The 10933-nt window shown below is 47.2% G+C and overlaps 1 protein-coding gene across 1 annotated transcript; it reads left to right on the top strand.

Moving 5' to 3' along the window:
• The first annotated feature begins 281 nt into the window (after positions 1-281).
• On the top strand, positions 282-998 carry LOC311614267 (protein BEX4-like). The gene has a single exon (XM_084868966.1). The coding sequence runs from the start codon at positions 414-416 to the stop codon at positions 774-776; it is 363 nt and encodes a 120-aa protein (XP_084725092.1). The 5' UTR covers positions 282-413; the 3' UTR covers positions 777-998.
• The last annotated feature ends 9935 nt before the right edge of the window (positions 999-10933 follow it).

Here is a 10933-nt window from a genome sequence, read left to right as displayed (position 1 = left end):
CCGGTTTGGCTCAGTGGATAGAGCATTGGCCTGTGGACTGAAGGGTCCCAGGTTTGATTCTGGTCAAGGGCATGCACCTTGGTTTCGGTCACATCCCCAGTAGGGGGTGTGCAGGAGGCAGCTGATCGATGTTTCTCTCTCATCGATGTTTCTAGCTCTCTATCCCTCTCCCTTCCTCTTTGTGAAAAAATCAATAAAATATATTTTAAAGAAATTAGCGCTCTCTCTCTCTCTCTCTCTCTCTCTCTCTCTCTCTCTCTCTCTCTCTCTCGGCCTCACGCGACCGGCCCCCTCACCCCCGCGCCTCGCTCCAGCGCCGGAGCCCAGAGGCCCGCGCCCTTCCCGGTGCAGCTCCTGCGGCCCCGAGGGCGCGGGCGGGCAGCCCCAGGGGCGGCAGCGGCGGAGCAGGAGCAATGGCGTCCAGAGAGGAACAAGTGGCTAAAAATCTCAACGTGGAAGATGCCCAACAGGAAAACGAAGGAGGAGACCAGGCCCCTGTGCAAAATGAGGAGAAATCATGCCATTTGGGAGGAGGCGAAGCCCAGAAGCCTGGAGGAAATGTCGGGCTGGGGTGGGTTAAGCGACTTGTCCCTAATTTTCGTCCGGCCATATCTAAAGAGCCTGTCGATCACATTGAAGTGAGAGATAATAGAGAAAAGATGGCAGTGCAGCGGATGGAAATCAGGAGAAAGACTAGGGAGCAGCAAATGAGACATGTTACACACTTCCAAATTCCTGAACCTGATAATCACTATGACTTTTGCCTTATACCTTAAATCCTAAGGTTTTCATTGAGGTTAATAATGCGGCCTCTGCTACAAAAGCTAGTAGTTTTGTGATTTACTTTTCTGTAAACCTTTTGATGTTTCCTCTTACTAGTTTCTAATTGAATAATGTTTTTGTCTCAGTATAAAACTCTCTGTCCAGCAAGGCAATTTCACCCAGTTTTTTTTAAAAAAAAAAAATATTCTTTTCATGATGTAAATTAATAAAGCAGCTTAAAAATCAAAAAAAATATATATATATATTTTAAAGAAATTAATAAATGCTGCCCGCCAGTCATGAGTTTGATGCTTGATGTAGGGGCTTTTCTTCACCGTGATGTTTAAGAACCCAAAACAACTTAGGTTTTTAATGGCTTCTCAGCTGCCAGATTGGCGCTTGGGTAAAGGGTCTAATGATACTGCTCTGGTTATTGTGCACAATAAGGGGGGTTTGTGGTGGGAACTCTGTAAATGGTGCTGTGCTATCAAGAGGTGCTTGACTCAGGGAGTGATGCTGACAGTGGGAGGCTGTGAGTGTGTGTGCGTGCGCGCGCACGTCTGTGTGTGTGTGTGTGTGTGTGTGTGCGCGCGTGCGCGCGCCTGTGCGTGAGCAAGGGCCCCGTGGGAGAGCTCTGTACCTTCCTTTCAATTTTGCTCTGAACCTAAAACTTAAAAAAAAAAAAAAAAAAAAAAATTAAGTCTGTAAAAAAAAAAAAAAATAGTACTTGAACCTAGCTTTGATTTATTTTGCTAACAGGAAGTTGGAAGTAAGATTCCCGCCCTGGCTAGCATGGCTCAGTAGTTAGATATCAGCCTGCACACCAGAGGGTATTGGGTTCTATTTCCAGTCAAGAGCACATACCTGGGTTGCAGGTCCAATCCCACCCCTGGTTGGGGTGCGTGCAGAAGCAAGAGGCAACCAATCCATTTGTCTCTCTCACATCGATGTTTCTCTCTCTCTCTCTCTCCCTCTCTCTCTCTCTCTCTCTCTCTCTCTCTCTCTCTCTCTCTCTCTCTCCCCCCCCTCCCCCTAAACCCCCACTCTCCATTCCACTCTCTCTAAAAATCAATGGATAAAACAGCCTCACTCCTTGGTGAGGTTTAAAAAATGTGCAAATTCCTGGTTCCCCCTTCTCTCTTCCCCCAGGATCCTTGTGCTGATGCTTCCTGCTATTACCATAAACACTGATGCCTACATTTATCGGTTCTGATTCTCAGATGCAAAGTGTCAGATGCCAACAGGAGTGACTGAGTTATAGTTTCACCCGATGTGCCCATTGTGTGGCTCTCTCTGAGCCAGGAGAGATTTTGCTCAGGAATTCCAAGAGATAGTTGTCTACCAGCTGGATAATAGCTCTAGATTTTCAACAAAGTTGTCCCTACCAGCCCAATTGCCATCTCCAGGAGCCATCCTGTGGCACCTGGGGGCAGGGAGCTCTGATACCCCAAGCCACGTGGTGTGTTGGGTCAAGTTTTGGTGTCGTCCATTGCTTATTTCTCTCCCCAGTCACCTCCGGGGGGGTCAGAGGGCTTATCTCTCTTTGGAGTGGTGGCCCCAGCCGCAGGTTGAGGGTCACCCCAGCTTATCACCACTTTACATGGCTTCTCCAAGCAAACGGTGAGCCCTACTTGACTCGGGGGTGAGAGTCTGTTGATGAGTAACCTCAGACAAGCATCTGGTTTTCATTATCCGGGTAGCAGACCAGAGCTGGGCTGCACGGACCAGCGTGCCCACTTTGCAACCATCATGACCAGCTATCTAGAAGATGGAACAGATCCTGTCATGCCCGCCTGCGCAGTGCAGAGGGGCTGCGGGATCTGCTGCTCTGACTTCAGGCTGGAGTAAATGTTTACTGGATCTGTTGCATGCATTTATTTACGCAGAGATCCCACGCCTGCAGGTCCCAGTGCCTGCTGTTTAGGCCGGGAACTCCAGCGTGGCTCCAGGCGATGGCCCCTTAATGCTTTTATAGCTTTACAAGCTTTGGGGTTTGGGCTGATGGCAGTGGATGGTGGATCTCCTCTGCAGTAAACAGTCCTCACCCTCGACAGTGTGGGTGCCCTCCTCCGTGCTCCTCTCAACCCTCTGCCTTGTCTCCAGCCGAGTTTCTTCCCCAACCGCCCCCTCTTCTTTCTGGTTGTGGGGGGTAAGTCAGTGAATTAACACCTACTGCTCATCAGACACGTGCCGCGCGTTTGATCCCACTTCCTCTTGGGCTCCTCACAGTTCCCAGAGCGTGAGACCTTACCATCCCATCTGAAAAGCGAGGCCAAGAGCTGTTCCTGTGAGGGCCAACAGCACCTTCTTGGCACAGTGGGAGCACGGGGCCTCCCACTGCCCCTCCAGAGGGAAGGGAGGGCATGCAACCTACCTTTAGGGTCTTTCCTTGTAGGATCTTGACAGTGACCTCCGAACCATAGGTTGGAGAACTGGATTGACAACTGCCAGGAGTGTCCTGGGATAGGAACTCTTAACAAGCAAGTCAACTGGACACCCCTGCTTTCACGCAACTCTAGAACTGAGATGTCTGTGGAGCAATCGGAGGGAACGCCATGCTGAGAGATGGCAGAATCAGTAGCAGGAATCAGGCAGAGCTTAGTGTGGGTTGAGCGTTAAAGGAGGCAGTGTGGGAAGGAGGAGGGGGCGCACAGGGCTGGCCTTGAAGAAAACCATGGGGCGGAGAAGGAGGGCGTCTTTTAGCTTCCATTTTCCCTTCTTTTAACCCCTAAGTCCCCGAGCTCTCTTTCTTCCCCTGACCATGGCTGCCTCCAGGAAAAGATTGGATGAGTTCATTCAAAGAAACGTTGAAGTGGCTCACGTCAAGGGATGTATTTCCAAGGAGCCCATCTCATGCATTAGCCATTTGATGAGGGAAGTAGGGAGTAGACTGTCCCAACGCAGGGACAGGTTAACCGCCAGGAGGAAGTCAGGTCTGGCAGCTGACCAGTGAGTGGGTGAGTGGGCAGACCTGGGGAGAGCTGCCCCGTGGCTTCTGAGGAATGAAGCTCTCAATCGGGAAGGAAACCCACACAAAAACTGCTTCTAATATCAGCCCTGGTTTTCCGTAGACGGGGACAGGAGGCGGGTTACCAGCTGGAGACTCGGGAATCAGCACCACGTGGAACAAAGGTGCTGGGCATGGTTCCTTTTCACACATCTGGGGGCAGGAGCGGGTGGGACAAGTTACAAGAAGACAGGTTTGATGCCGAGCTGGCGTTTCTTTTCTTTTTTTAAAAAAATATATTTTATTTGTTTTTTAAGAGTGGAAGAGAGAGGGATAGATAGTTAGAAACATCAATGAGAGAGAATCATCAATCAGCTGCCTCTTACACACCCCCTACTGGGGATGTGCCCACAACCAAGGTCCATGCCCTTGACCGGAATCGAACCTGGGACCTTCCAGTCCGCAGGCCGACGCTCTATCCACTGGGTCAAACCGGTTTTGGCAGAGCTGGCGTTTCTTAAATACCTCTTGGCCAGAGACCAGCCTTGGGGAGGGGGCCAATCCCCACAGGTGACAGGGGAGGAGGGCTGAGTGGGTTCAGAGTTGGGTAGGTCCACCCCACCTGGCGCATCCAAAGAGACTCCCAGCAGGCCTTCACCTACGCTACCTCTGTCCATGGCAAGGGGGTGAAGCTGGGAAGTTGGAGGGTTGGCATGAGTGTACTGTGGACACACAGTGGGTGTATGGGCATGGAGGACAGGTGGCAGAGTGGCTTTCTTTCGGGGGGTAGACTTTCCCTAAATTTGTCTCTTTTTACAATAGTTATCAGGAATTCCAGAATTCCTGAAAATCTTACACAAATGCAGAGAGAAAATTAAATTTTCCACTGTAAGTGCTAAAAAATTAATAATGTTCTTTTGTGCTTTAAAAAGCTTCTCATTTAGGGTGCTGATGCAACCACAAATAAAGGGAAATTTTTAGCCAATCAGTGTCTAGGAGGTACTGATAAAACATGATGCTTTCCCCCCCAAATTCTGCTAAAGATAATAGGAAAAGAGTTTTTAAAAGGGCATTAATCTACAAGAGGAATAAAATGGTGAGAACAAAATTTGGAAGCTAGGAAGGGAATAAACCAATAAACGAGTCTGCAGCTTAGAGAACGTAGAAAATGAAATGTCCGCCCATAGGCAGGTAGAATCATTAAAGAGCGAGCAGCAGAACCTTGAGGGAAAGCATGCTTTGTCACTAGTTCGAGAGGAGAGATCTTTTGTCCACACTTGGTGGATTAAACCCAACCAGCGTTTTAAGAATAAGTGACTTCTGGTGAGGAGCAGAGATACGTGGAAGCCACTTTCTCTGGTTCGGTGCAGAGAGGGGAGTGGGGCAGGTTTAGAACCGCTTCCTCTCACCATTCCTGAGAATTGCCACCCAACCCTGACCATCCTTTTCCCCCTCTGCATCGTGTCTGTCTTTGGTTTTTGAGGAGAAGATAAGGGAAGATGAACAAGATGAGAGAGAGAAGATGAGGTATTGGAAGATGTTTCTACCTCATCGAGGGGGTGGTGGTGGTGGTGGTGGTGGTGGTGAGATGAGCTCTGCCATTTCCAAAGATGACAAGAGTGTCCTCCTGTTTCCGGTCCTTGAGTCTCCATGTGTGTAACTTAGACCAGGAAGGTCCTTTTCTGGACACAGTAGGCAGTGCAGGGGAATATTTGCAAAGGCAGCTGAGCAAGGGGCTGAATCCTGTGACAGGGATTAGCCACCTCCAAATTGGTGTGATAAGGGAGTCCTGGTCTTTTGTTGGTCCTTGGCGTTTTTAGTCATTGTTTATGTTTCCTTCAGCCCATATCTACCTCCCTAGGACTTGATCCGTGATTTGCAGGGCCTGGTAGAAAACGCAAATGTGGGCTCTTTATTATAAATTTACAAAGGATATTAAGGCAGTGACTAGGGCCCTAGCCGGTTTGGCTCAGTGGATAGAGCATCGGCCTGCAGACTCAAGGGTCCCAGGCTCGATTCTGGTGAAGGGCATGTACCTTGATTGCGGGCACATCCCCAGTAGGAGATGTGCAGGAGGCAGCTGATGGATGTTTCTCTCTCATTGATGTTTCTAACTCTCTTTCTCCCTTCCTCTCTGTAAAAAATCAATTAAATACATATATTAAAAAAAAAAAAAAGACAGTGACTAGGGAACATTAAACAGAGCCTGGGACCCTCTGCGGGCGGGGCCTGTGCCTGCAGGTTGCACATCTTCTTGCTTCTGGGCGAATACTTCATGTCCTGGGCTTTGGCGATGAGTATCTTTCACTGGTTTGTTGACTTTGCAAGTTCTTACGAAATCTACTGGCTGGTTAAAGAGAAAAATGCAAGAATTTATGTACTCATCACTAGCTTAAGAAATAAATGGCGACCAATGCATTTGAAATGCTTTCTCCCATAAGTAATTAATATTCTGACCAACCACAGGCCTCTCTCATTCTGGCACATGTCTATCATTTTACTATCCATTTCTAAGAAAGGTGATTTTTTTTTTTAATCCTCACCCAATATTTTTCCATTGATATTTTTAGAGAGAGTGCAAGAAAGAAGGAAAGACAAATATTGATGTGAGAGAAACACATTGATTGGTTGCCTCCTGCATGAACCCCGACCAGGGCCTGGGCCAGGGAGGAGCCTGCAACCGTGGTATGTGCTCTTGACCGGAATTGAGCCTGGGACCCTCTGTTCCCCAGGCCAATGCTCTATCCACTGAGCCAAACTGGCTAGGGCAAGAACGATGAATTTTAAAGTGATGTGGGGCTGAATCCTGGGAGACCAGGATTAGCCACCTTTAAATCGGTGTGATAAGGGAGCCCTGGTTCCATTGGTCCTTGGCATTTTTAGTCATTGTTTACGGAATGTTTTCTTCAGTCCACCTCCCTTCCTGCCTTCTGTAGAATCTGTAAACAACACATGCTCTCCTGCAGAATAGGTAATCTTGGATTTTGTTTGACTTCAGGCTTGCTCTTGTTAACGTGAAGTGCCACATGAAAGTCCTGGCTGTGGCCAAAACCGGTTTGGGGCTTGGTGAATAGAGCGTTGGCCTGTGGACTGAAAGGTCCCGGGTTCAATTCTGGTCAAAGGCATGTACCTTGGTTGCAGGCACATCCCCAATAGGGGGTGTGCAGGAGGCAGCTGATTGATGATTCTTTCTCATTGATGTTTCTAACTTTCTATTCCTCTCTCTCCCTCTCTGTAAAAACTCAATAAAATATATCTAAAAAAAAAAAAAAAAAAAAAAAAAAAAAGAAAGAAAGCAAGTAAGTCCTGGCTGTTGGTCCCTCAGACTTCCTTTCTCCCTGGCAGCTTTTCTGGGTCATGATGCTGGAGATCTGACTGGTCAGTTGAGTTGTCACTTTAAAAAATATGATTTTAGAGAGAGGAGTGGCCCACGAGAGTGGGGATTCGGACTCTGCAGTTGTCCCACACACTTGTCATAATTAGAAAATTAATACTTTGCATTTCCCCCCTGCCTTCAAAAGATGGAAAACCCCCAGGCCTTGTGCATCGGATGCTAGGAACCCCGTAGAACTCAGCAACAGTTAAGAAAGGCCAATGCGAATGGCTGTTTTGTTTTTTTTTCTTTCTCATCTTTAAGGATTTATCAACAGACATAGCAGCTGCTGCAGTTGTGTTAGGACGAGGAGTTCAGGGATGGATTCCGGCAGGCCTTTGATCTGAACTGACTGAAACAAAAGCAACCAATGCACCCCTAATCGCCTGACCAGATACCCCACACAGCCCCGCTCCGAGCTCCTGTGAATAATAACGGGGTCGCAAGACGCCAATAACAACCCCCGGGGTTTCCCGCCCAGACCCCTTGCACATCCCATTCGTGCTGCCCCCGAAGTGAAGTCACTGTGGCCTAATTACTGTTGAAAACAGCTGAAGATCAAAGTGAACACAGCCCCTGTGAGTCATCCTGTGGGGACTCACGTTACAGACGCGGCCATCCCAAGCGCAGAATTGAGCAGACTCGTGGAGAGTGACCACGGACGACCGCAGAGAACGAGCTACTTAGGGAAGCACGGGTCTGGTTTCCAGAAACTCAGCCCATGCAACTATTGCATGGTAATAGAAGGCTCCTCATCCGTCTTTTCCCTAATAAACACGTGCAGGGGCCATATGGAAATGGGATCTGCAGCTCCAAGTCTTCCTAAAATAGAGCATTCTTAATTGCAAGAATTCAGCTTCCTTCAGAAACACTCTCTCTATTCTTCCTTTTGTCAATGACTTGGTTAGTCTGGCCCGGGGAGGAGAAAGGAGTGGAATCAGCAACAATAACGTCTTCTACCCGGGTCCCATCGTCTCCTCTGGGGAAGTGGTGGTGGCCTCCTCATAGAGAAAGAGAACCTGGAGTCCGAGGCATCTTACCCGTCCCATGTTCCTTTGTCCCTAGTGCTCCGTGATCAGCTATGATCTTCAGCATGGCAACAGCATGTGGGCATGCATGCAGAGGGGGCTTGCTCGGGTTTGAACCCCGACTCGGCCGCTGGTAGCTGTGTGGCTCTGGGCAGGATGTTTAGCGCTCTGAGCCTGTTTTCTCACGGATAACTTGGGGGTGATGACATTCAGCCTAAAGCAGTGATCCCAGTCACCAGGGAGCGAGGCCCCAGGAAATAATTGGATTCTGTAGGAAAGGGCCTGCGGACGGGGTCTGGGGACAGATGGCCTGCAGTTTCAACCCAGGGGCACCCGGGACTTCGGTCCTCCGCTGCCTGGCGCCAGTTGTGTCTGCTTGTTTATATGCTCCATACAGATGTTCTCTGGAAAAATGATGCGCGATGCTGCTTACGCTGAAATCATTGATGTTTTCAAACTGGGAGTTTTACCTCTTTGAAACGTGGATTTGACCTCCCTCGCTTTTCCCTCTGACTCCCGAATCCCAGCATAAGTGCTCTCTGAAGCAAAGAGGTTTATTTTATTTTATTTATTTTTTTTAATATATATTTTATTGATTTTACACAGAGATGAATTGAGAGGGATAGAGGGTTAGAAATGTCGATGAGAGAGAAACATCGACCAGCTGCCTCCTGCACACCCCACACTGGGGATGTGCCCGCAACCAAGGTATGTGCCCTTGACCGGAATCGAACCCGGGACCCTTCAGTCCGCAGGCCGACGCTCTATCCACTGAGCCAAACCGGTTTCGGCGCAAAGAGGTTTAGAAGCAAAAGTATCTCAACTGCCACACTGAAATGATCTCAATTGCTAAAGAAAAGCAAGGTATATTGTAAGAAATATAACATGACATTAAAAAAAATGTAAAAATGGGTGAATCATGGTTTATTTGTAAAAGCAACAAATTTGGATGTAATCTAAATGTCATACGATAGAGGCTCAGTTAAACAATGGAATGCCAGGAAGCCATTAAAAAGTAGTTATAGAAGACTATGAAGTGGCATGGGAAATTTAACAATATGTGGCTAAGGAAAAACTATATTTAACTGAAACATCAAAATATTAACAGATTTATTACACATGCATGATAAATTATGGATGCTTTGTTTCTGTGTAATTATTTTAAAAACACAAAACATAGCCATAGCTGGTTTGGCTCAGTAGGTAAAGCATTGGCCTGTGGACTGAAGGTTCCTGGGTTCAATTCCGGTCAAGGGCACATGCCTGGGTTGCAGGCTCGATCCTCTATTGAGGGTGAGCAGGAGGCAGCCGATCAATGATTCTCTCTCATCATGGATGTTTCTCTCTCTCTCTCCCTCTCCTTTTCTCTCTGAAATCAATAAAAAAATAAAAAATAAAAAACAGGAAACCTAGAATTTACCTTCTTAACTGTTTTGAAATGTACAGTTCAGTACTAAGTGCACAGCATGTACTTAGACTAATGCCATTTTGTTCAATGTCATTTCATTGAGATGCGGTAGCAACCTAGCTCTTGTTTCTACCAGTTGGCTTGTGGTATCACTGGTTTTGTTACACATCGTTCTGATTAGAGTCAGAAAACCCGTCGAGGACATGGAGGACTTACTGTATTCATGTTGTCATGAAGCCGATCTCTTGTAAGACTCAAGCTCTGTGCCCACTCACAACCATTGTCTCGTGTTCTCTTTCCTTCAGCCCCAGCAACCGCCGTTCTACTTTCTGTCTCTACGAATGTGACTTGGTCTAGGCGCCTCATATAAGTGGGATCATACTATACCTTTCCTTTTGGGACTGCATATTTCACAGACTAATGTCCTTGAGCTTCATCTTTATTGTAGCCTGAGACGTGACTTCCTTCTTTTTTTAAGGCCGAATAATATTCCTTTGTAGGTATATATCGCATTTTGTCATCCATTCATCCACTGATTGACACTTGAGTTGTTCTACCTCTTGGCCTTGGTGAATAATACAGCCATGGCCATGGATTTGGGTGTGTCAATCTCTCTTGGGGATCCTATTTTAAATTGTTTTGGACAAATACCCAGAAGTGATATTGCTGGATTCTAAGGTAGCTCTATTTTTAATTTTTTGAGGAACCATCATACTAGTTTCCAAGGCAGCTGCACCTCTATATTTCAACCAACAGTGTGCAAAGGTTCCCTTTTCTCTACATCCTCACCAAGACTTTGTTTTTTTTTTAAAGTAGTGTTCTTTTTTGTACTTTAATATATTTCCCCATTTATTTTTAGCCTGACTAACCTAACCACTACTTTTATAATCAAGAAACCCGCAATAAATATAATATAAAAAAAATAGGAGGGAGCCCTAGCTGGTTTGGCTCAGTGGATAGAGCATCAACCTGCAGACCAAAGGGTCCTGGATTTGATTCTGGTGAACATACGCTGAGTGGCCAGATTATTATGATCTCTGTACGTATAATAATCTGGCCACTCAGTGTATATCCTATATAATAAAAGGCTAATGTGCAAATTGTCCCCTTGACCAGGAGTTTGACCAGCAGGCTGGCCGGCCAACCACACATGTCTCCTCCCCCTGGCCAGGCTGGCCAGACCCCACCCATGCACGAATTCATGCACTGGGCCTCTCTCTCTCTCTCTCTCTCTCTCTCTCTCTCTCTCTCTCTCTCTCTCTCTCTCCACACACACACACACACACACACACACACACACACACACACTGAGTGGCCAGATTATTATGGGTTCAGAGATCATAATAATCTGGCCACTCAGTGTGTATGCTGGTGAGGATTAGGAGAGGACGCAAAAGAACACAATAAATTGAAGT

The sequence above is a fragment of the Pipistrellus hanaki genome, assembly GCF_964339955.1.
Source record: "Pipistrellus hanaki genome assembly, chromosome: 20".
Taxonomy (NCBI): domain Eukaryota; kingdom Metazoa; phylum Chordata; class Mammalia; order Chiroptera; family Vespertilionidae; genus Pipistrellus; species Pipistrellus hanaki.
Note: the sequence above shows the minus strand (reverse complement) of the source record. Positions and strands in the feature narration are given on the sequence as shown.